The sequence below is a fragment of the Cupressus sempervirens genome, chromosome 3 (genome assembly GCF_028749045.1).
Source record: "Cupressus sempervirens isolate cs-2001-9-10 chromosome 3, ASM2874904v1, whole genome shotgun sequence".
Taxonomy (NCBI): domain Eukaryota; kingdom Viridiplantae; phylum Streptophyta; class Pinopsida; order Cupressales; family Cupressaceae; genus Cupressus; species Cupressus sempervirens.
Genome location: NC_143120.1, coordinates 608367424 through 608392878, shown reverse-complemented (window position 1 = coordinate 608392878; position 25455 = coordinate 608367424). Strand labels below are relative to the sequence as shown.

The 25455-nt window shown below is 37.2% G+C and overlaps 1 protein-coding gene across 1 annotated transcript in view; it reads left to right on the top strand.

Annotated features, from left to right (window-relative positions):
- Positions 1-25455, top strand: part of LOC149568148 (anthranilate synthase beta subunit 2, chloroplastic-like) — a 144811-nt gene that overhangs the window by 93295 nt on the left and 26061 nt on the right. The window contains exon 7 of the mRNA XM_089821144.1: positions 8261-8396. Coding sequence (XP_089677270.1) covers positions 8261-8396 — 136 coding nt within the window. The remainder of the gene's footprint in view (positions 1-8260; positions 8397-25455) is intronic.

Here is a 25455-nt window from a genome sequence, read left to right as displayed (position 1 = left end):
ATTGAATCAAGGTCCATATGATCATATTTGGGACCTCATGATGGTTAAGTTCGATGCACTAATGGATTGGTTCAATCCTCTATGTGACTAAACACATGCCTTCAATTCAGATTGGCTCCCCATTCAATTCCATTTTTTCTCTCTGTGTAATTTGTACTATTGGCATTTGACTCCAGCCTCATCCAATTAAAAACAATCACAAGTTTGAATCATTTTGGTTAAACTCGAGGTTAGTTAGGTGGAAATCAATGTTTATACAAGGAGTGGAGACCACCATGTAGGCAAAAGTAAAACCATTAATCACCAAGTAAAACATCTTACACTTGCAAAGGTTATATCTTGAAAGTGGAAACCACCATACACTTTGGCAAAACATCAAACATCAAACATCGAGTGGAAACCATTAGAGAGTTAGGCAAAACCGTTAATCAGCAAGTGGAAACCACTACCCAAATGCGAATCCTCTATGCATGAAGTGGAAACCACTCATGACTTAGGCAAAGTCACACAATTGCTTTGTGGAAATTTACACCAACTTAGGCAAGGTGCTATGGATGTGCATCGGAAATCAAGGGTGACTTAGGCAAAGTGCACTTGATGTGCATTGGAAATCAAGGGTGACTTAGGCAAAATGCAACTGATGTGCAGTGGAAAATCAAGGGTGACTCAATCGTCATGCAGTGGCAATCAAGGGCAACTTAGGTGAATTTAAAGCACATGGTAGAAATTTACTCCAACTTAGTCGAAATCCATTTCAATTTAACATAGCTTTCCCATGAAAAGCATTTTATATCCATTCATCAATTGCCACCAATTTTTTATATTTCCACTAAATTGCTAATCCACATGGTCAAAATTTTACCAAGTTTTTCTTAGTCCAACCTCCTTGCTTGTCACTACTAATTCCTTGTCTTGCTCTCACTCACCAAGGCTTAGACTCTGGAAATGTTGCCAATTGACTCAAACACTAACACCTGCAGAAAACTAAAATTGGCACTTGTTGAAAGGCAAGAACAAAGAAGGGGTCCACATTTGCAATGGGATGATGGTGTGAAAACCTCACAATAGGTTTTCTAGTCTATAGGGGATTTCTTTGTTCGTTCTCATCAAGATTCTTGCCTTCTTGTTTTGATGATAGTGCAATTGATGTGTGATGGAAATCAAGGGTGAGTTAGGCAAAGTGCAACCGATGTGTAGTGGAAATCAAGGGTGACTTAGGCAAATTGCAACTAATGTGCAGTAGAAATCAAGGGTGACTTAGGCGAATTTGAAGCACATGGTGGAAATTTACTCCAACTTAGGTGAAATCCATTTCAATTCAACATAGCTTTCCCATGAAATGCGTTTTATGCCCATTCATCAATTGCCACCAATTTTTTATATTTCCACTAAATTGCTAATCGACATGGTCAAATTTTTGCCAAGTTTTTCTTAGTCCAATCTCCTTGCTTGTCACGACTAATTCCTTGTCTTGCTCTCACTCACCAAGGCTCAGATTCTGAAAATGTTGCCAATCGACTCAAACACTAACACCTACAGCAAACTAAATTGGCACCTATCGAAAGGCAAGAACAAAGAAGTGGTCCCCATTTGCAATTGGATGATGGTGTGAAGACCTCACAACAGGTTTTCCAGTCTATAGGGGCTTTCTTTGTTCATTTTCATCAAGATTCTTGCCTTCTTGTTTTGATAGTAGTGTATAGTTATCCATGATTTACACCTTATTATCTATGTGTGGGTTAGCCTCTCATTCATTGTTGCTATATCTATCTCTTGCTTGGATGGAGTGTTACTTTTACTGGCCAATTAATTATTTGTAAAGAAGTTGTGCCACTCGTTGTCCATCAATAATAATCAAAGCTTTGTTCATGTCAGTTTTGTACCACTACATAACATGTAGCAATTGAACACCTAATATGGGATATCAAATACTCAATTCCTCTCTTGAAAAGTTAATACTCATAAAGAAATGAGAAAAAACACCAATTTTCCTTACACCTGTGGATACTAACTCAGCTATATCGATGTGATTTGCTCATAATCACGTAGGCGGCCTTACATTGTTCATTCAAGGATGACTTGGATTTCAGGTGTGATGGTGATGTTGATGGGTTTGTAAAAATATATGAGCGCCAGATAATGTTGATGGTGGTGATGATGGGGGTGTGTTTACCAGTGATGCTTCTCCTTACTTCCTTCCTCAAAGCTCCATATACTAAACTACTCATTGCTCTACTCCTACTCCTATGAATGGAAAGATTAGCAAATGGACGAAGATCGAATCTAATGAAAGCTAACTAGCGGCTCTACCTCCATAGATGCAATGATTCAAGGGAAAAAGACTAGTTTACCATGCAAGGCTTCCTAACAAGCCGCTGGGATGCTAGTGGCCTAGTTATAGATCTCTATCAAACATCCACTAATATCACCATACAACTATCCATCTACTCTTACTTAACAACCTTCTTGAAATAAAATCTACTTTAGCAACTTCAAAGGAAATCTAATTCTAACTATTGGAAGTAGAAACCATGCAATAACACCAAATGTTCTTAATCACTATGCAAGTCACAACTATGATAAAGAGAGGCAATTATGGTATTATCTTAGCAACAATTTTCTCCAACCCTTTACAAATGAGAGCAAATGGCCTTATATAGAGGCCAAAATTACAACCAACAGTAGAGATTAAGAGGCAAAACCAACGATCCAGATTGGATCCTAGAAACCCTAATTAGGGTTGCCACCCCATTAGCCAATGAGAAGACGCACCTCATCAATGGACCAATGAAAAAAGGAAAAGTGGCAACCAATGAGAAGGCACCAAAATGGTAGTCAATCAGAATGAGACACCTATCCTACCTAAGAAGAAGGAGAATTTGCCACTTGGGCTTACATCAAATGATCTTCTAATATAGTTCTACCCCTTTCTTTCATTCTCTTAGCCAAAGTAATGAATTTGGCTAGCTTGTTGTTGACTTCCTTCATGGGAGGGCAAGGTGTATGTTTCATCTTAAGCTCAATTGAATTCATCATGTTGCTCGCTACTTGCAGTGTTTTCTTATGATCCTTCTCATATTCTTTTGCGAATCCGATAAAGGCATTGAGGAAGGCAAGGGTGCCCAAATGTTTCTTGTTGATGGCAACCTTCCCCAACTCATCCAATCTTGATCCAAATTCTGTCTCATTGACGTTCTCCTCTTGTCCACTTGAATTATCCCTTTGGTCTCTAGCCTCAAATATTTTCAAATCACTTCCTCCAAATTTGCTCTTCCTTGAAATTCACCCTTCGTTGAGATTCACTCTTCAATTTTCACCGCCTCTAAATCAAATAAAAGAGGTAGGACCCCATATAGAATTGCTTTCAATTTTGTACGGTCCTAAGTTGCAACTCTAAATTCTCGCTTATAATCCTAGCACAATCAAATCTTCTTTTTCCATTTTCAATTCCATCAATAAAATAATACATCCAGTTTTCGAATTGCATACCTTGAGCTAAGCCCATGATCCGGCTAAGAAGCACAATGAGATCGCCATACTCTAATTTGAAATCTGACTTAGTGAGCTTCGATGACTTGGTGACTCCCTTCTTGCCTTCATGTAACCAATTTTGCTTTAGGTGAATGAAGAAAGCCTCCTGATTATCCTGAAATGACTTGGCCGCCTGATCCATCATTACCACTGTCATACCTTTGTACTGGGGAATATTAAATGCTTCTTCGATCACTTGTCCACCAATGTTGGCTAACACTCTCTTCCCTTCATAAAAAATGATGGACTTACTAACAATATCAAATTGGGATGCACACTCCATTACCAATTCTGTAATGACCCTATTCAAATCTGATTGAAAACTTTTGACTTTTGGCCTTGGAAATTTTGTCAAACACTTCACATACAAGGGTCATATGACTGATATAACATTTCGGTTTGCTTTAATGACTCTTTTCTTCAATTAGCATCAATGTGAATGTTTGCAAGAAGACTCAGAATTGACTAAACAATGATCTAACATGAATGCACAACTTATTTTAACAATATTCAATGCATATATGTGACTGAAACTACTTGCAATATGCAGCTACAGCAACTAGTAATTATGACAAACACTTTGGATGCAACCTAAGATGGCATTAATGCACTTACAACCAAGTGGCATTAATACAAACACTTGGTATGCAAAATTATAACATTATTTATGCCAAAAAAGATAACCTACAGCCAATTGACATTTTGTCAAACAACTGGCATGCAAACTAATAAGCTGATCATGAATGATAAAAACATATTCAATTACAACTTTGTCAGACCAGCAAATTATGTCTCCTTTATTGCACATTTAATGTCAACTACAATGCTAGTATGAAATGGCCAAGACTCTTGGCATTACAACATATGCAAACTATGTAATTTTCTGAGTACAAATGCAGCCTTAGTATGAAATCTAAAATGCAATATATATGCAACAATTGACTTGAGAAACCTGGTACACAAATTGTAGAAGAGCTGGAGACTTGATTGTAACACTTGTTGATGATGAAGGCTCCTCCAAATGAAGAAATCGACTCCCTTGAAGTGTTGCTCCTATTTTTGCCTGGCAATACTTTAGATAAATAAATGCAGACTCTAGGCTCCTCAAATTTGTCTTTGAAATGATTGTCTCGGCGATAGCAATTGAATGCAACAATACCTAGAACCATAGGATGCTTCAATGATGAGCTATGAACCAAAATGTCTTGTCAACGGTGCCCTTTGTGTAGTATATCAGGCCACTGAAATTATTTACCAACAACTTGATAGCCACTCCAAAATACGCCAAAACAATTGCCAAGCTCTCCCAAGATGAATGCTCAAATACCCACAAAGAAACAATGCCTGAATGAGGCCATACAAGCAAAAATTTGAATATGATATGCAAATCTGCAAGTAATAACCTTTAAACCCTTTATTCAGAAAGTACAATAATACATCAGCTATTGTACTCAAATATTTTTCTCAATGTGGCACAAATAGAAGACTGAAGTATCTTCCTCCCAGCTGCAATAATTCAAGTGGTATTTCACACCCTCAAAATTGCTATCAATAGGAAGTTTTTGTTTCCTATGACAAAGAAGTAATCTGCAGAAACCTTAGGCTCCACAAGATGAAACAACAACAACAACAATATTAAATCTGCTTGCCGAGAATGAAGCCCAGGATGCCTATTTATTCTTTTTTCTTCACTTTCTCCAGAAACTTTTAGAACATTATTTTATTAAGTGACTTTATAAAATATTTTATAATTCAAGTCACTTTATTAAATTAATTAAATATAAAGTTACCTTTTCATATTTATTTATTTGATAACTTTATAAATAATTAACTTAATACCACTTATTTATTTAATTAAAATAATTAATTAGTCATCCTCATAAAATATTCATTATTTTGGACAACTTAATTAATTAAATTAATTAAATCAAATTACCTCCAAAACGGGGACATTACAAATTCCGGACAAGGCAAAGTAGGAGGGAAAGCCGCCGCATGTACAATTTCGCTTTTGTAGATCTTCTTTGCCATGGGGGATTGTCCTTCCTTCAATTTGTTCTTTAACTATATTATGTTTACTGAGTTGATATTGGTATCACCTATTTGCCTCACTTTCGAGAAGAAGGTGGTCTTAGGCATCATGTCTTCCTTGTCCTTTTTGATATTCGTTCCCTTTGGGTTTTTGCTTGCACTAACATGTACGATCCTAAACACTTATTTTTGCCTCTTCGTTCTAAATGATATGCACTACACTTATCGATCTCCAACCTTCTTTCTATCGATGGAATCTAACTTATTTCTGCCTCTCCAAGTCCTATCTCTACACTTGTCTCTCCAAACTTCAACCTAGGGGTGAGACTACCACTTATTTCTGCCTCTTCGTTACCTTAGGATGGACTACACTTATATCTCCCAACTTCAACCTAGGGTGGTCTAGCTTATTTCTGCCTCGCCAAGTGTCCTATCATGAAATCTACAAACTTCAACCTATCAATGGGATGATGAAGTGGTGGATGATGAATGCAAGAAGAATATAAGGGAAACGAACCAAGCAAGAACAAAGAGTGGAATCCGCCTTTAAACCAATCTTCACTTCCAAAATGAATATAATTTTACCTTAATTTTGTCTTTACCAATAATCGGGTCCTCTTTGAATTTAGATCAGATCTCGAAAATTTCAAGCCTCCTTGCAAATAATGATGCCCTAACAAAAATCAGAACTTTGACCTCCTTGAAATTGTCCACATTTGCCAAAATCAAACCCTTGGATCACATAGCCTCCTTTACCAAATAAAATTGCCCAAATCTAGGGCAGAAATTCACAGCCTCTAGCAGAAATCAGAACTTTGAGAAATCGCCCAAGCAAGAGAAAATATTCAGATCTGCTCCCAAATCGCATAGGGCAGAAATTCGCCCAAACTGGAAGAAGGAGAATGGTGCTAAGCAAGGAAAATCTGCTCCACAAGAAAATTGCCTAGGCTGGAAATTGCCTCTTCAAGAAAAAAATCGCCCAACACATGAGGAGGAAGGTGGAATGAGGGAATGAGAGAGGGGAGAGCCCCTCTTATACCAAATTTTCCATATCTCACCAAGCTGGCTGACTTGCTTTGGAGGAGAACAAAATTAAATTAGCATCTTTATTAATGACCCAGATTTAAATGCCATGTTAAATTTATTTAGCTCAAAGTGAAATTAACCTATTTAATTGCCAATTGTGATAAAAAATTGCAAAATAAAACAAGGAAAGCCTAGGAGATGCCAAAATTTTCATTTACCAACGTTTTGGCAATTAAAATATCATTAAAATCAACTCTAGTAAGCCAAAATCGATTTTCAATTCCAATTTACCAACTTCTTTCAACATTTAAAAATTTTCTAGGCAATATTTCAACCAATTTAATGAAATTTTGCAATTTAATCCATTTTCAATTTTGTAATGCAATTTTTATTTTTCAACCAAAATAAATCATTTTTCTAGCATCCAAAATCGATTTTTCAATTTTTATTTTACTATAAATTTTTTTCCTTTTCATCGAAAAATTCAAGATTTTCCAAAACAATTAAATCTAAAAAATTTCATTTTGGAAATGTTCGAGTCTATACAATTATTTCCAATTTCCAAAATTTGTCTAAGTCCCAAATTTTGCAAATTTATCCTGCCGAATATTGTTCTAACCATCAAAAAATGTTGTCTTTGAAATTTGTTTGGCCTAAGGATAAAATTACATGTTCTGGAAAATCAAGTTTCGCACCGGGTGAAAAAAAAAACAAATCACATCCCTCCTGGTCTGAAGGTGACCGAGGTGTAAAATTTTCAAATCAGAAACTTTTGGACAACTCCAAAGAACTTGCCAAGGCAACGAAAAAATTCCAAAAATCCGTGAAAATTGCCAAGGCTTGCCCGGAAAAGGGGGTCCCCAAAATTTTTGGGGCGATGATGTGAAAACCTCACAACAAGCTTCTGTTAAAAAAGGTTTTGGCAAGGAAGGTTCTCTCAATCTGTTCCTAATTTTATGTCTTATCTATTTGATTTTTTCCTTATTCTGATGGTTGGGTATATTCATCAATGGTTTCAATTTTGTTCTCCTTGAGTGGGTTAATCGCTAATTTCTGTTACTCGTATCTATCTCTTGCTTGGAGGGAGTGCTCCCCTATAATAATAATATTTTGTAGAAAAAAAGCTTTGGAAAGGAAGGCTTTCTCAAACAATTCCTCTTTTTATGTCTTATCTATTTGAGAATCTCCTCATTTGTTCCTGATTTCCCATCCCATAGAGGAAGTCTGATGCTTTGTTTAAAAAAACAGATTTAGAAAGTGACAATTCTTTTTACATTGCAAAAAAGTTTCAATTTTACTTCTGTTGCCGCTGAAAAGTAGTTTGATAGGCTTATAGGCACCTAGTGCTTTAAGTTTTATGAGAACTTTACAATGAAGATGATGGGCTTAGCCATGCATGCTGATCAAAGTTGTTCATAGACAACCTTTCTATCAACTTGGGAGTTGATGGATGGCCATTATTCATTCTGGCTATGAGAATCTGTCTGTGAACACTGTGAATAACATATATTTTTCATATTGCCATGTTCTTCTTGAAGCGACAGTTCAGTTTGTCAACTCTATTTTTGCTTTCTCCTGTCTAAACAGGGATGCAATTGACAATTTTTGTTTACAATTTCTCTACAAATAATTCAAGGAAGCTTACATAATATAAATTCTTGTCATTTTGTAGCCCCTTCACTGCTGCACGATATCACAGCCTTGTAATTGACAAAGAAAGCTTTCCTCATAATGAACTTGAGATTACAGCGTGGACTGATGATGGCCTTATCATGGGTGTTCGCCATAAGAGGTACAAACATATTCAGGTGAGACCAGTTCCTTTTCTATTATATTTGTAACACACTATTTCCCATTCCTCTTTTCTTTCTTGCAGTTATCTTTGGATTGTCCTTGTTGAGACGTTGTCTATAATACTGTGTGAATTATGCCACTTGTCTTGTAGTTACTGCAGTTAAAATAGCAGAGTGATAAAAGTCTGAAGGTTCATTTAAATGAAAAATGCAGAAATATCTAGAACAACTTTAAATTCCTTATGCCACTGTTGGCTACTGTCAAAGATGTTTTGGGCCATCTTTTGGGAAATAAATAGCTTTTATTCTTTTCCATTTCAGCTCATGTTTGGGACTTAGTTTATCTTAGGGGTGTCTCTTACTTTGTAATTGAAACTAATTTTTTAGTAATTCACTATTTAACTAAAACATTGGTGTTGCGTAGTTGGTTGCAATACTTCATATACTATCAGCAGGGAAGGTATAGAAGACTAGTAATATGCGTGCATAGATTTTTGACATTTCAACTGGTAAGAATTTTTTAAATTTGGATTGGAAACAACTGCGTTCTACTTTTATTTCTGGTGTTTCAAGTCTGTGCTCCAGATCCAGTTCAGAGATATGGATCTGTATCTCCTTGAAGCTAAGTCTATGAGATTGACAATATTATCTCGAAGTTCAGGTAGGGTACTATAGAATGATCATGATTTCTCCTTGACTACCTGTCCTAATGCCCTCTTTTAGTTTCTTAGGAGGTTCCCAAGAAATTTAGCTCCCCCTTATGGTTGTATAACCAAGCATTGGGGGTTATCAAAAACTGAAAACAAGTTAAATATTAGAGGAAACCTTGGGCCTTCTAGCTTCCTGCTAGCATCATGGGCACTTTTAATCCTTACCAAAGCTTTTGCCAAATGAGGATATATGGTCCTACTTTAATAGACTATAATTTCACAAAAAGAAACCTTTAGAAACTCATAGATCCATCAATCAAAACTGAGAACTTTTGATTAATCATACATTTGTCTATTATTTTTGAGTCTCTCGAAAATAAAATCCATTAAGGATTTAAGGACAAATTTCAAGTTGGTTTGGTGGCGGGCTTTGGAGCCCATAGTTGGTGTGATTGAATTGCTTAATGAAACATAGTGATGGCATCAAGGATTCACATTTACCTAATATAACTTACCTGATCCTCTGAGATTAGTTTACTTGAATAAGTCTTTTTATCATATTAGCCATCTTTAGTGATGGTTTTGTGAGGTATTACAGAAGGAAATAGATATTAATGATTTGGAGTAAGGGGAGTGATCTTTTTTGGGAAGGGGAGAAATGGAATTGAGTTCATCGCTTTGAAAATGGTACTAGAGTCAACTGCTGCTTGGATTACGTCCTCCTTTAGACAGCCCCAAAAGGTTCTCAATGAAATTCACCAAAAAATCATAAGGTTATGAGGTCTCATTTTTCTTCATTTTGGAGAAAGATATTTCCACTTCTTTTGTGGAGACATGATCCTTAAGCACCCAAGAACCATGAGAGATGATATCCTGAAAGTAGTTCATCCTTTCTTTCCTTAATTTTAAGAATTGTTAAGATAAGAATCATCAAGGCATTTGATATTCTAAATAATGCACAAGTATAAATTCTTGAATTTTTTTTTCAAGATTCCTATATTTTTATCTCTAATCAAGATTATGTTCCATCAAAGTAGTAGTATCATGCTGCTCCTCCTTTTGAGAATGTGTAATGTACCCATGTTGGCAACCTTGTATGCCACCACCAACTATGCAGATCATACGACCCACTTCCACTCTCAATCTCGTGTTTGAGCTATTTTTCAGCCTTACAATTGAGTGTTACTTCACACGACACAACTACGGTGAAACTAGGACTACAATATGTGCGATAACCACCCTCCTTGTGTGTACAACAAATAGCTCCTTATGGGAGAAAAACGTTCTTACCACTGATGAGTGTGTTGTCGAGTACGAAAAATGTCGTACAATCAAAATGATACTACTTGCTAATGTTGTACAAAGTCTCTATTCCCATACAGTAGACTCTCCCTCAGATGCCGTACAGATGTCTTTCGTACATTAATGATGACCCCTACACTGTACAACAAAGGCTTTTATGGTGTTTGTACGATCTAGAATGTGATTGTAGGGTCACTTCCTTAGGCCTACGTATAATCAAAATGGTTGTACGACCTCTCCTGCCTCCTTTCATGGAGATGTTCCAACGTCAATACACACAAGTATTAGGTAGAGACACAAAACGATAGTTTGATGCACGAAATGCACAAGTGTGGAGATTCACATAGGCAATAGAAAATTGCATTCAATAATGATATCACTTCATATTACAAAGATTCGGAAGCAAAGCAAAATAAGGTGAGGACTTACTCCCCCCGAAAGTGCCAGTACCCAATAGGTAGGTCTTCACCTCCAAATTGGCATACAACATAAATACAAATGGAATTTGCATTAGCAAATAGATATCAAAGTTCGCATACTAACAACCTACTGACCGCCCTTAAATATGGCTTCAGGGAAACTTCCCAAAGGACTACGAAAAGTGTTGACACAACCAACATACTACCAAAAACAAAATAAAAATGAGCTCTAGAGATAAAACTATAATTTTGGGGCCATACATACAAAATTATTACATTATCTAATAATATTGGGGACAATACAATCCTCCCAGGTGGCTTCCTCAAGGAGAAGTCTATGATCTTGGCCGACTCCAAATTTAGTTTCCCTTCCTCATCAATGGGGGACAGTTCCTTCCACATAGTGACACGTTGCTTAACGATCTTCTTTAGGCACAACTTGTGAAAAACATTGTGCATTTGACTCCCCTCAAGAAATTCTAATTCGTAGGCAACGTCGCTCACCCTTCGAACCACTTTGTAGGGCTTGTAGAAATGTGGCCTCAACCTCTCCTTACCACACGCCTTTAGGGAGGATTGTCTTTATGGTTGAAGTTGAAGGTATACTAGATTCGCCAACCTTAAAACTTCGCTCAATCCAGTGTTGGTTGATATACATCTTGTGCTGGTTCTAAGCCCTCTGTAGGTTATCCTTGAGAGATCTTAGGATATCCAAACTCCCTTGTAGCCAACCTTTGGCCTTCAGTGTGTGGTTCTCGCCCAATGCTAGATCTACGAATGACAAAGGTCCATAACCATATAATGCATTGAAGAGTGTCATACCTATCAACATATGCTAGGTGGTGTTGTAACAGTGCTCTCCCAGATGTGAACAATGGAGCCATGCCTTCTACTATGCTGATACATAGCTCCTAAGATAACCCTCCTGTTATTTGTTCACAATCTCCATCTGTCCATTTGTTTGTGGGTGGTAGCTCGTGCTTGGCAACAATTCCATCCTTGCCAACCAAAATGCCTCCATCCAAAATGTGCTAAGAAAGAGGCTATCCCTATCTCTCACTATGTTCCGTGAAAGACTGTGTAAGCGGAATACCTCATAGAAGAACAACTCGACTACTTGAGTTGCCTCACATCTAGTGGAGACGACAAAGAAATGGGCATACTTGGTCCGATGATCAACCATTACGAAGATGCAATCTTTTCCTTGCACTTTGGGAAGTCCAATAATGAAATCCATCAAAATGCACTTCTCATAAGGGATTGGCTATGGTTGAAGCAGTCTCACAGGTAAGGTCTTCTCGGATTAACTCTGCTAGTAGGTGAAGCATTCCCACGCAGATTGGAAATCGTTATTCTTAAGGCCCTTCCAAGAAAACCTTTCCTAGATTTGCTATAGGTTTACAGGTATCTCAAGTGTTCGACCAAGAGTGATTCGTGCATCATCTTGAGAATTCTTTCCTTCATCTTGAACTTAGGTACCAAAAAGATTTTGCCTTTGTAGTAAATGGTGTCATTAACCATCTTATATATGTCATCCTACACTTGACCATCCATGAATTGGCACACGAATGTTTTCTAGGAGTATTCGACCAACAAATGTGCCTTCCAATCTGCCAAAATCTGGGATAAAGAACATATGGTAGGCTTTCTTGACAATGCTTAGCCTCCACATTATTTTTATCCTTCACATACTCAATATCAAGAGAAAATGGTTGGATTATTCTCACCCACTTTTGTTGGTATTTGTTTAAATCCCTTTCCTCCAAGAATAATGTCAGATTTTTGTGTTTTATCCACACAATAAACTTTGCTTCGATGAGGTACTGTCGAAACTTCATCAGTGCATGCATGATGGCGAGCATCTCCTTGTCGTAGATGGAGTACAACCGTTTTTCTCCCAAGAGCTTTCGACTTTCAAATGCAATGGGGTGACGGTCCTACATTAACACTGCCCCAATGCCTTCTCCCCTTGTGTCACACTCTAGGATGAAGTGCCAAGTGAAGTCTGGTTGTGCTAGAATTGGACAAGAACTCATGATTTCCTTTAGCTTGTTGAGGGTATGTTGCGCCTACTCATCCCAATGGAAAGATCCTTGTTCCTTTAGGTCTATAGTAGGACATTGATCTATAAAAATCACTTCACAAACCTTCTACAATAACTTCACAATCCAAAAAATCCGTGCAGCTCCAAGAGAGTCTTGGGAGTCGGTCAATTCAAAATGGCCTAAATTTTCTCCAAGTGTACTTGAACACCTCAGGCATTATTGATATGCCCCAACTACAATATCTTCGTCATTCCAAACTCATATTTGGACCTCTTGACAAACAATGATTATGACTCCATGATTGCCAAAACTTCATCCAAATGCCCTAGGTGTTCTAAGTCTTGCTATAGATGAGTACGTCGTGAAAGAACACCACCAGGAACTTGCGCGATTGTTTGTTGAAGATGTGATTCATGCAAGACTAGAAGGTGGCTGGAGGTCAACCCAAACAACATGACCAAGAATTCAGTGTTTGTAATGACAAACAAATGTTGTCTTCTCCACATCATTTTTCCTTATGTGGATTTGATGGTAGTTAGAGTGAAGATCTATTTTTGAAAGTAGATTATGCTGTGTAATTTGTCCAGCTTCTTGTCAATGTTGGAAGTGGGAAACCTATTTTTGATAGTCTTGTTGTTCAATGCATGGTAGTCCATGCACTTTTGGAGGGATCCATCTTTCTTCTTTGCTAACACTACTGATGATGCAAAGGGACTTGAGCTGAGCTTGGTCCATCTTTTGTCAAGGAGTTCTTCGATTGCCCTTCTCTATCTCATCCTTAAACTTTTTAGGATGGCTATAGGGTGTGGTGATGAAATCCTTGGCTGCTTCCTCCAACTTGATAGCATGCTCAAAGCCACAGTGTGGAGGTATGCTAGGTGGGATGTCAGCGAAGACCATGTTATGCTTATCCAACACTGATTGAAGCTCCTCATCCTGGTGGCTGATCTACTACCCTTGTATAGGTTCTATTGAGACCAAGAAGTGTACCATCCAAACAACATCATCATGTTTGAAGATTGCCTCCATTCATCATGCAAAGATTTCCTTTGAGTTGCCATTTGACATTCCCCTCAGTACTACATTCTTGCCATCTACTTCGAAGGAGAACTCCATTCTGTTGAAGCTCTATGTATATTTGTTAAGAGTCTACATTCACTAGATGTCCAATATGACTTCCATGTCATCTAGATCTACAACAAAGAAGTTATCCATCGTCGTGTAGTTCCCCATTGTGATGTTTAGTTGTGGAACCAAACTGGTACATGACATGAGATTTCCTCTCGCCACATTAACTTGGAACCCTTTGCGTGTCTTTGTGCGCTAACCCCTTTGATTCTTGAGTGATGAGTTAATGAAGTTGAGCGTGGCCCCCCCATCAAGCATGTCTATGACCCACTGACCCTGGAGTGTACCCCATACCTGGAACAAAGTGCACCTCAAGGTATAGGCAAGTGTCGCGATGACACTTCCTTGCCACACCAACGTGGCAACTCTCTCTGCGTGGTTTGTGTTAACCACCAAGGAAACCTATTGTCCATTTCCTTCAGTTTCAAGTTCTTCATGCTCCTCGCCATCGGACATCACCTCACTATAATGGATTTTCCTTTGCCTAAGCATTGGTGTCTTGTTTTCCACGGTTCCTTACAGTTGAAACATAGTTTCCTCCTCTAGAGTTCTTGTTTGGTGGTCTCGTGATCTCATCCAATAATGGCTTCTTTGGACGTGGTTTGTTGTTTTTATCCTTCGGAGTGAGGGGCGGCTTGGGGTGCAAATAATTCTTGAAGGAAGAAGAAGAGGATGCCGCCATGCCATGTGCCTTCTTAATTTCTTTGGTGAGTGTGATGAGGTTGAATCCCTTCACCCAATCCTTTAGAGTTTTCATCAGGCCGTCAATGAACAACACAATCAATTGTCTCTCTGAGATATCTTTTTCAATTATAGACAGTCTCTGGAATTTGGTGATATAACTATCTACTGACCTGGATTGTTCCAACTAGGCTAACTACTTAAGATTAAGTTCTGGATCTTTCCCATCAAAGCATTTTATTAGCTTCTCTATGAATTTGACATAGGAGGTTATTTGGTCATGGCCAAGGGTAACCATTCCATGATGCCACCATTCGTGAGTGATCCCCTCCAAGTGAAGCACTACAAATTTGATTGCCTCATCCTCTGACATTGGGTTAGGCTTGAAATATGTGTTCACCTTCTATACCCATTCCCTTGTGGAGAATGATCTAGATCCAGCAAAGCTTGACATATTTACCTTGCCTATTTCCTTTTGAGGTCATCATTGTAGTGGTCACGATTGTTGCTGCCCAAATATCTCATTCGTAGATCAACATAATCCTTGAAGGATATGCCTCCTTTAAAGTCCTTGTTCCTTCAGTCTTGCCTTAGTTGCTCTTGCATTTCCTTGAATGTGGGCTCTTGCTCTCTAAAAGGTGCTTCAATTCTCAAATGAAATGTGGACCTTGATGGTTGAGAGCGTGTATGCTGAGGGTTTGTTCTCCCTGTGATAGAATTATCACTATGTTCATTTTGTTCTCCATTTGTCTTCCCTTCCACCAACCTCTTCAATGTCTCTTCCACGAGTTGTTTGTTGTTCTTCTCCTTTGACCATGGTGTCGTTGAGTTACGCTTGGCTTCTAGTAATAGGGCCATGACTTTAGTTGCAGTGTCTTGGGGTTCCCCCATTCTATTGGTGGAATGGTACTCGTGTATACTTTGAGTACTTTATGCATCCACGACCCAATTGGTTAGCAGAATCACCAGCTTTGATACCACCTTAATGCACCCACATCAGCTACATTGTATGCCACCACCAACTATGCAGATTGTTTGGCTCAATACTACTCTCAATCCTGTGTTTGTCACTTTGAGCTATATCTCAGCTATATGACTGAGTTTTACTTTTTACGACACACCTACTATTGACTTGGGACCACAATATGTGCGATGACCACCCTTTGTGTGTACGATAAACAACTCTGTATGGCAACCAAATGTTCTTACTTTCAACAAGTGTGTTGTTGATGTACGCCATATGTCGTACGATCATAATGATAGTACTAGTCAATGTTGTACGAACTCCCTATTCTTGTATGGTAGATTCTCCCTCAGACATCATACAAAAAAAGTCTTCCTTTGTACAGTAATGATGACCCCTACGCCGTACGGTAAAGGTTGTTATGGTGTTCATATGGTCTGTAATCTGACCGTATGGTCCTTAGTCCTGCGTACCCTCAAAATGGTTGTACGACCTCTCCTGCCCTTCTTCTATGTAGACATTCTGACGTCAGTACACACAAGTATTAGATAGAGACACATAACAATACTTTGACGCACCAAATACACAAGTCCGGAGATTTGTACATGCAATAGACAATTGCAATCAATAATGATAGGAATTTAGATTACAATGATTCCGAAGCAGAACAAACTAGAGTGAGGAGTTACTCCCACCAAAACTGCCAGTACCAAATAGGGAGGTTCTTACACCTTCGAAATGGCATATGACAGAACTCCAATTGGAATTCGCAATAGCAAATAAATATCAAAGTTCGCATAACAACAGCAACCTACTAACTAGCCTTAAATATGGTTTTGGGGAAACTTCCCAAAGGATTGCAAAATGTGTTGACACAGCCAACACGCTATTGAAAACAAAATAAAATTGTCCTAACCGAGAAAACTTAAATTTCAGCATTATACATACAAATTTATTAAATTATTTAATTATATTGGGGACATCACATAACGCTGTTAGATTTGTAAATGTTGATAAGAATAAAATTCATCTCCTTGAACCTTTGACTCTGATATGTATCCGACACCTAATCTTGTTGATAAAAGTTTGTACTCTCTTCCTAAGATTCCTTACAGCTGAGAGCACTCCTGATTGGCAAAAGGAATCCATGGATCTGCAAATCATTAATGTGTCTGAAGCTAAAACTCTCCCTTTTGAAGAGGTGTTAAGATCATTGACAATCCAGGAGGGAATGAACAATGAGAATGTAAAGGGGAAGCCTACTTGAGCCTTATCCAAATCACGATCTATCATGGATTGAGTGCCTTCAGTTGATAGAATGGGCCCTTTATGAATTAATGTTTCAGTTTAGCGTGCTTGATCAAGATTTGTTTCTAAGGTATAGATGGTTGAAGGGATGGTTTCGTAGCACCATTGCTTGGATTGAGAAGAGTCTTCAATTCCCTGCTGAAGATTTATTAAACCACCCCCCCAAAAAAAAAAAAAATTCTACTTTTTGAAAAACCGCTGACTGTAATTTGTTACAATTGTTTTGCATTTACATTATATAAAAATTGCATCTGAAACCTTAATCAACCCACCACCAATTTTAGAAACCTTTGAAAAAAGAGTGAAATATTTTATGAATAGTGCAGTTGTGCAATATTTTTTGTACACAATTTTAAATGGGACCTTGTTGGGACATGCATAGAAGGCAATAATAGTTGCAAATTTGTAGATGCGGGAAGCCATGCATTTGAGTCGGACAGTTTTTTATTGTAATACTAATACAATTACATTCTAAACTTCATGCCTTTAAATATTAAATACCAAAACATAAATAGTATTCACACAAATCAGTAAATAGTATTGACACAAATTCAACCAGCTTACACAAATTGATGAATAGAGAGTACTAGAGAAAATTTTCAATGTGCATGACACAAGGAATTTTAAATTTTAAATTCACAAGTAAAAAATGTTAAATTTATGTTACTTTTAGTTTGGCTTTCATTTCAAGAGAGTACTATATTGTTATGACAAGTACAAATGGTCTGGATTCCAAGGTTATAATTTCATTCCCCGTTCATACTAAATATTTTGTCTGCTTTACCATGGTTAAAGTTTATCTATTCAAATGCTTAGCTTTCTACCAACATCAATAGCTACACATGCTTTATTTTGTGTCTACTTACCTATGTTGAATTCTTATTTTTTTTTTCAATGTGCACATCACAAGAATCTTCCAATTTAACTTACGAAGATAAAAATGTTGAATTTATTTTATTTTGGTGAGGCTTCCATCCAAAGAGAGTATTTTATTGTTATAACTTGTGACACATGAATGGTCTATATTCTGATGTTATATTTTAGCTTGCAATATCTAGTTCATAATTATATCTACTTTACCATAGTTGAATTTTGTGTCTACTTATTTTGATTTTCTGCATAAGTGAATTGATATATTGAAGGTTGTTGGAAATATAAGTCTGGTTTTCATTGATGTCAAACACTGTGGTCTAGAGGTGTTTGTGTTTTCTCCAACACACTGATCCGGAAGAAGATATTTGATCTGAAAATTGTGTGCTGAACATGACAGTGATATAGAAGAGTTGAAGGCAGGTATGTATTTTGGCGATCATGTGGCAATGATGTTTTTCTATGCTTCAGTGCTGTATTCTTAGTCTGAAGATCAATGGTTTATTATCAGAGACATATGGTGTAAGATGACAATTATTCAGTTATGGTTTTTGAGAAGGTTTTCACTCTGGAAATAAAGGTTGAAGATATGCAGATGTGATTTAAATTGTATTTAGGTTTTGTTCTTGGTTATGGTGTTTCTTTGTGATATGGAAACAGTTCTCAGTGATCCGAGAACTGTGTTACCAAGTGGTGCTGTTATGATCACTTTCTGTTCTGGTCTAGAAATGTTTTGTGATGGCTTTTGACATGGGAAATGGCAACTGATAGGCATTTGATGTGCAGTTTGGATCTCACCATAGCATGTGGAGGTCTGAATACAACTGACAAGTGATATAGCTCTTTGGGCAGTGTGATGCTATATGTTTGAGTTTACTATAGAAGTTGTTTTGGCGATTGCTGATCTAGTATTGTACAATGTGAAAGGTGTTCTTGGTCCCACTCTCTCTTGGAGTGGATAATGCTTCTTGTTTTTGGTTCGGGTATCGCATTTAATTTTTGTCTCTTATCCAGATGTGTTCATGTTATGTGTGACCTATATTTTGGTCTGGATGCTCATGGCATAGGACCTTATTGTAATTTGTTGTTAACATGGCCGACTTGTAATTTTCTTTTAACAATTCCAATGACCTATCTTGTATATAAGTACAATGTATGCTTTGGCAAAATGTAAGAGAGTAGTGAGCGAGAAAGTGAAAATTTAGAAGCAAAATTTCAAAAGATAAGAGTTCAGTTTATGAGGTGGTTGTTTTGTGGAGAAGAAAAGGAAGAGACAGTTTTTGGCTGAGGTTGACAGACTTGTGTAGGGCATTTGCATTACGAGGACATCTTATCTATTGAGAAGAATTGTATGTACCTTGTTCCTAGGACTGTGAGTCTTGGGTGCACAAGTTCTTTTTTGTATCTTGCTGCTTTGGCAGTGAGCCTCTGTTCACATGGTCTCCTTATTATAAGAAGATGATGTAGCTGGTGGCAAGGGGAGGACCGTCATTTGTGCCACTAGGTGACCACAAATTGCGAACTATAGTCTTGGATAAAGAGTTTGCCAAGATTGGTATACAGGTGGAGAACATGACACTAGTTTGGGAGGAGTATGGGTGTAGCATCATCATGGATGGGTGGACAAACATTAGGAACCATCCACTCATCAATATCGTTATTACATGCACAAAGGGGCCATTTTTTCTCAAGATTTTTGACTATTTAGGGCATTGAAAGGATGCTGATTTTTAGTTTGACATCCTTCGGACAACTATTGAAGAGGTTGGGCCACAAAATGTGGTCCAAATAGTGACAGACGCAACACTTGTGTGCAAACCTATAGGGAGATTAATTGAGGCAGCATACAAACATATTTGGTTGACTCCATGTTGGGTACATGCTATGAACAATGCACTAAAAGACATGGTGAAGATTGCCTGGATTAAGGGAGTAGTGAGCGATGCTAGAGATGTGCAGATGTTTATTTGCAATCACCACACATCACATGTCCTTTTCAGGAGCTTTGCAAAGGAGTTCTTGAAACCGGTTGAGACTCGATATGCATCCTACTCATGGTTATAACGAATGAGTGGAATAGGTGGGATGGGTCCAGGATAGAACAGGGGATGAGGGTGAAGGAGATAGTGAAGAGCAATGTATTTTGTAGTGATGCAAAATACATTGTCTCTATCATCACTCCAATTTTCCAGGTTATCAAATATGGGGATGGGGACGCAACTACCCTTGGAGAGGTATACGAGTGCATTGATGCTATGCTTGGCCAAATGAGGGCAGTTGCCCGAGAGAGGAGTTTAGCATTTTACACTAAGCACATTTGGCGTATTATTCACCGTAGATGGGACACCCAACACTCCCTTACACATGGCTTCGTATGCATTGAATCCAAAGTGGTACATGTCTAGGCCTGGGAGAGTTACACCACCAAACGATGATGAGGTAATCTACTATCAATTTATCATGTTATCATGAATCTTTAAATTTTTAATTTACTAATTTTGAAATTTGAATTTTGGGTGAAGGTATTTTTCTTCTAGTGCATTGATAAGGATGTATGACTTTGAGACTGCTGGGAAGGTTCACCTTTAGTGGACCAAATTTGCTACTTTTAAGGGTTTTAAATCTATAGCAAAGGAGGACATAAAAACAATGGCACAAGAGGATCCAATTTTGTTGTGAAAATTTCATGGACCCAAATCAACAACTACCACACTAGCCATTCATCTCCTATTTGAGGTTTGTTGTCTTCAACTTAAAAACCTGAAGTCTAATAATTTAAATTATATGTTTTCACTTTCAATTTCACTTGTAGTTATGAATTTCAATTTTCTAATTAGTCATTGATTGCTATCTTAGGTATCTAGTTCTTTAGCTTCTAAGAGGAATTGGTCTACTTATAGCTTCATCCACTCTCTTAAGAGGAAGAAACTTAACTCTAAGAATGCAAAGAAACTAGTGGCTGTACATTGTGCTTTGCGTATCAATGATCGCAAGACACGTGTGTACAAGGAGAGCCTTGTAGCATGATGAGATGTAGAGCCAGAGGAGCCATCACAGGTTGATGAGGATGAGAGTACTTTTGATGAAGGGTTGGTTGGTGATCCTTTCGCGACTCTTACCCTTGGAGAGTTTGAGAGTTCAGATGATGAATTTGCTGAGCCTAAGCTTGACAGGGATGATTAGAGGCCTCTAGGATCTACTCTATTTTGGCGGCCCTTGGGCCTTGACATTTTGAATTTTTGTGCTTGTTTTTTATCTTGAGACTTGGATATATGCACCATAAAACTTTGAACACTGTGATCATATCATGTTTGATGCAATTATGATTTATCTCTATGATGACATTGATGAAATAGCGAGATTTGTACTTTTGATGAATTGATATCAATGACTTTTGAATTCGAATCTTCAATCTTGATTATTTAATTTATTTGATAGAATTGAGAAGTTAGAAGTTAGATCTCTTTCATTTTTCAATGTTCAATGCAATATAAAACTAAACTAGTTATAGCAGTCATGATGAACTTATACTTCATATTTATCATTTTATGTCATATTGTTTTAAATATTTTCATATTTAGCATTTTAAGTACCACATGTATAGTATATACTATATACACCCCCATCCTCCCCACCCCTTGTCCCCCTGCCATCCCCAAATTGAGGTCCCATTGTCCCCTCGTCTCTTCGTCCCCTAGGGCGGTGTAACTTATCAATCACTTTATCAACTTTGTACATAAATTATTACAAAATCATTTAGTAGCAAAGCTTACGTGCTAAACTGCATTCTGGTATTTTAAAAGAACTTTTCATTTAATCATGGGTTAAACTCTTTATTTTATATGCTCTCTATATCTCCGTGCTATGGAAATGCCTTTAAATTTCAAGACCCAGTAGTTTTTCTTTCTTTATCAATGTTTTTTAAGTTTTTAAGATCCAAAACTTTCCTATTAGAATCCCGAGGTTTTCAAAACATCTTATACTTTTAAACATTTAATTTGTTGATTTTTTCCCCAATTTTTTTTTTGCTGTTATGATTTCACCTACCAACTCATCTTTTTTGGATTCTTTTGACTGAATTTCTTGGAGCCAAGGTTACCAATTTCCATCAAATTCGTTTTTCTTCCTCTCATGTTTCTGCTCAAAGTATCCACAAAGCAAAATTCATTTGTAGGGAGACCAAATTTTACTTCCAGGTTGGTCTATTGGTTATTAGCAACTATCTTTGTTGGGACTGGACTTCATGTATATTGACGGTTGAAGGAATTGATACCTTAATGTTGTTTGTCTCATTGTGTAATTTCCCCACTTGGGATGTACCTTTATTTAGTTCTGAAACAGTAATTTCAACTTTAAGTGAGACTTCAGTAAATATTATAAATATAAACTAATCAAATCTGAAGATATTTCATTATAATATTCAATTCAAAATCTTAAGAATAATCCAGAAGACAAAAAAATTATCTTGATTTACTGCAAGACTTCCCTTCTTTTGTGTTATGAATTGCCTTGTTCCATGATGAGCCTTGATGAGTAAACCTAATTCTTAGGGAGAGTTTGTAATCAGGTCCCAATTTCTTTGGAGAGGACCTCCTAGGGCTCTAGTTGCCTTTTGGCCATTCTAGAATGATCCTCAAGCTATGTCACCATCTCATTTACAATTTTCTCCTCCTAAGGCCTTGGATATGCATTACTTGGTATATCCATCCTTATAATACTTGGAGAGACTCTTCCCAGGTCTGATGGATACCTTATACTTGGTGTATCTTTCCTTATAATCATTGGGAGAAACTTTATCTCTTCCCAGGCCTTATGGATACCTATATTTTGTTGTATCCATCCTCATAATCCTTGGGAGAGACTTCATCTCTTCCGAAGCCTCAAGGCGTATCCATCCTCACATATGCATATGTCATTTTCTCTAACAGTATATACTGCCCTTCAGAAATATGTAATCTCTGCCTTACTTCCTTTCTAGGAATTTCAAAATTCACTAAGAATGTCCTTGATCAACACTCACCAAGGATTTACTTTATCTTGTCCTTACTTTCTAGCAAATGTAATTATTCATTGTCTATTGAGATTCCTCTACTTTGTTGCCAAGAGCTAAGCTCTGATTTGATTCTCTCTCTGGGCCATTTAGATAGAGAACGGTTCACAACCTCCTTAAATGCTTGAAGAATCAGATCTTGTTTTTCTGTGAGATTTTTTTGGGTGATGCTTTTATTGTAGTTGCTAATGATGTTTAAGTCTTATTTGCTCTGTGATCTCTAAGTCTTATTTCCCGTTTCTTGTTTCTGCACATTACAACTGCCTTATATCTCAAGTTAAAACTTACTATGGCTGGCCTCCTTTCCTATTCCTTCCATGTTCATTCGATTGAGTGGATTGATTACTATATTTATTGGGTGTGCATTATTAAATTCTTTCTGAATTTTTCATATTTTTGTCTGCCATAAGACACCTCACAACTCTTAAATAAAAATCTGCAGATACCTTCCTTAACATCTGCTGGTATATTAAAAATATTTCTTTATGTACCACTACCTTAATTTCTGCACTATTAATGCTTATTGTTGGATATCTAGTAACTGTATTTTCAATATAGAAACTCGGTTCTTCAACGTGTCTTTTAATCTGTGCAAATTACTTTGCTTAGCTATAACTGATTAATCCTTTTTTTTGCTCCTTGAACTCTATGTCTTTCTTATTGATTTTTAAACATAGGCACTACTCTTTCTCTGTGATCCCTGCCTCTTCACATTGCAGATTTATTAATAGAAACTATTGGTTTAACACATAGTTACACCACCCTAGGGGATGGGGGGATGGCGGAACGGGGGGACAAGTTTCCGGGAGGGGGGGACAGAGGGGCCTTAATTTGGGGACGATGTGGGGACGATGGTGAGGGACATGAGGGGGGTATGTATATATATATGCTTATGGTATTTGAAATGCTAGTTATGAAAATATGTATTGCAATATAAGATATAAAGATGTAAAAGAGTAAATATTTGAACATTGCATTGAATTGGAACATCGAATATTAAACATAAATAGTCGAATCTGCAAATAGTCAACATCGGGATGTCCCCCATCCTCGGTGGAGGTGGCATAATCTAGTGGCGCCGCTGGGGATTGGGGTGTTAAGAATTTAACCTTGATAATCCTCAGGTCTAATGGTGCAGATCGTACCTGACTCTTCTCCCTATATAAACTCAATGAATGGCATTTGTAATTATTTATACATACTCTATAGGTGCCGGCGATCTAGAAGTAATTGGTTTTAGTTTGTCCTTAACTAACTTTAGTTAAATCTAACTAACAATTGTCTTATGGTCGCCAACTTAGGGATATTTAATTACTTGTTATATGCCAAGGGTTATGTCCCTTAAGGGACATTCCCTCTAAAGAGGATATATAGGCGGGTTATGATTGCAGTTTGGAGACACACAAAAAACATATAGTCTGATCTCCAAGTAGTCGTATTCCCACGGGTTCCTAGAAGAAGTTTATATCATTCAAGTTTGTGATTACAATTCAGATCTGTAGTTGTCATCTATATCTGCCCATATATATCTGAACATAGAATTTGAATCAAGGTTCATTCTAAGTCAAACTAAGTTCTGATCTTAAAGTCTGATTTATATCTCAGAATTTGTAGAACTATACATGGTATCAGAGCCCTGTTATCAGATCTAGGGCTCTACAGATTTTCAATTATCAGACCTGTTTATATTCAGAAGTTGTCTTCCATTTCCAATGGCATATACAATCAGGCTTGAGGACAGATTCGATGGAAAGGAACACTTTGAAGCATGGAAATTCAGAATCTTGATGATTCTTGAAGAAAATAATGTTAGACAGTTTGTTGATGGAGCATCCAAACAGCCACCTGTTGAACATGGACCAATGGAAACAGGAAAGCCATTCAAATCATCTTGGATGGGGTTAAGAATGATATTGTACCTATGCTTACAAAACACCAAATTGCCTACGATATGATGAACGGATTACAGAATGCATTTGAAATAAACAATGCAACTAGGGTCCTTGCATTAAAAAGACAACTGAATCACATCCATATAAAGAAAGGAGAATCAATAAACTCTTATTTCCTAAGAGTTGCTGGTATTAGAGATGAATTGTCAAGCATAGGAACCATCATTAATGACACCGAACTAATGCTCATGGCCATAGATGGATTGCCAGAATCATGGGAAACATTCGCACAAGGAATAAGTGCTAGAGATCAGCTTCTGAATTTTAACAGACTTAAGAATGATTGTCTTTAGGAAGAGTCAAGAAAACTAAAGAAAGGTAGAAAACCTAAAATGGAAGATGAAGAACTTCACGTTCTTAATGCCAACTCTTATAAAGGCAAGAAAAAGCACTTCAAGAAGAAAAAAGGAAATCAGAAGAATGGAAAGCCCAAGAAAGGCCTATAAAAAATAAAGTGTTTCAAATGTGAAAAATTTGGACACTATAGATCTAATTGTCCAGAAAACTCCAAAAAATAGGCGAATTGCACAAATGTCATTAGAGAAGAAGAAACTTATGATTCGGAGAATTGTGTTTTGTATTCCTCTTTATCAAATGAAATCTCAAATAAGGCATGGGTAATAGATAGTGGATCTTCCAGGCATATAATTGGATACAAAGAAACTCTAGATTTCTTGTCAGAGAAAGTTAACGGTGAAGTTACTA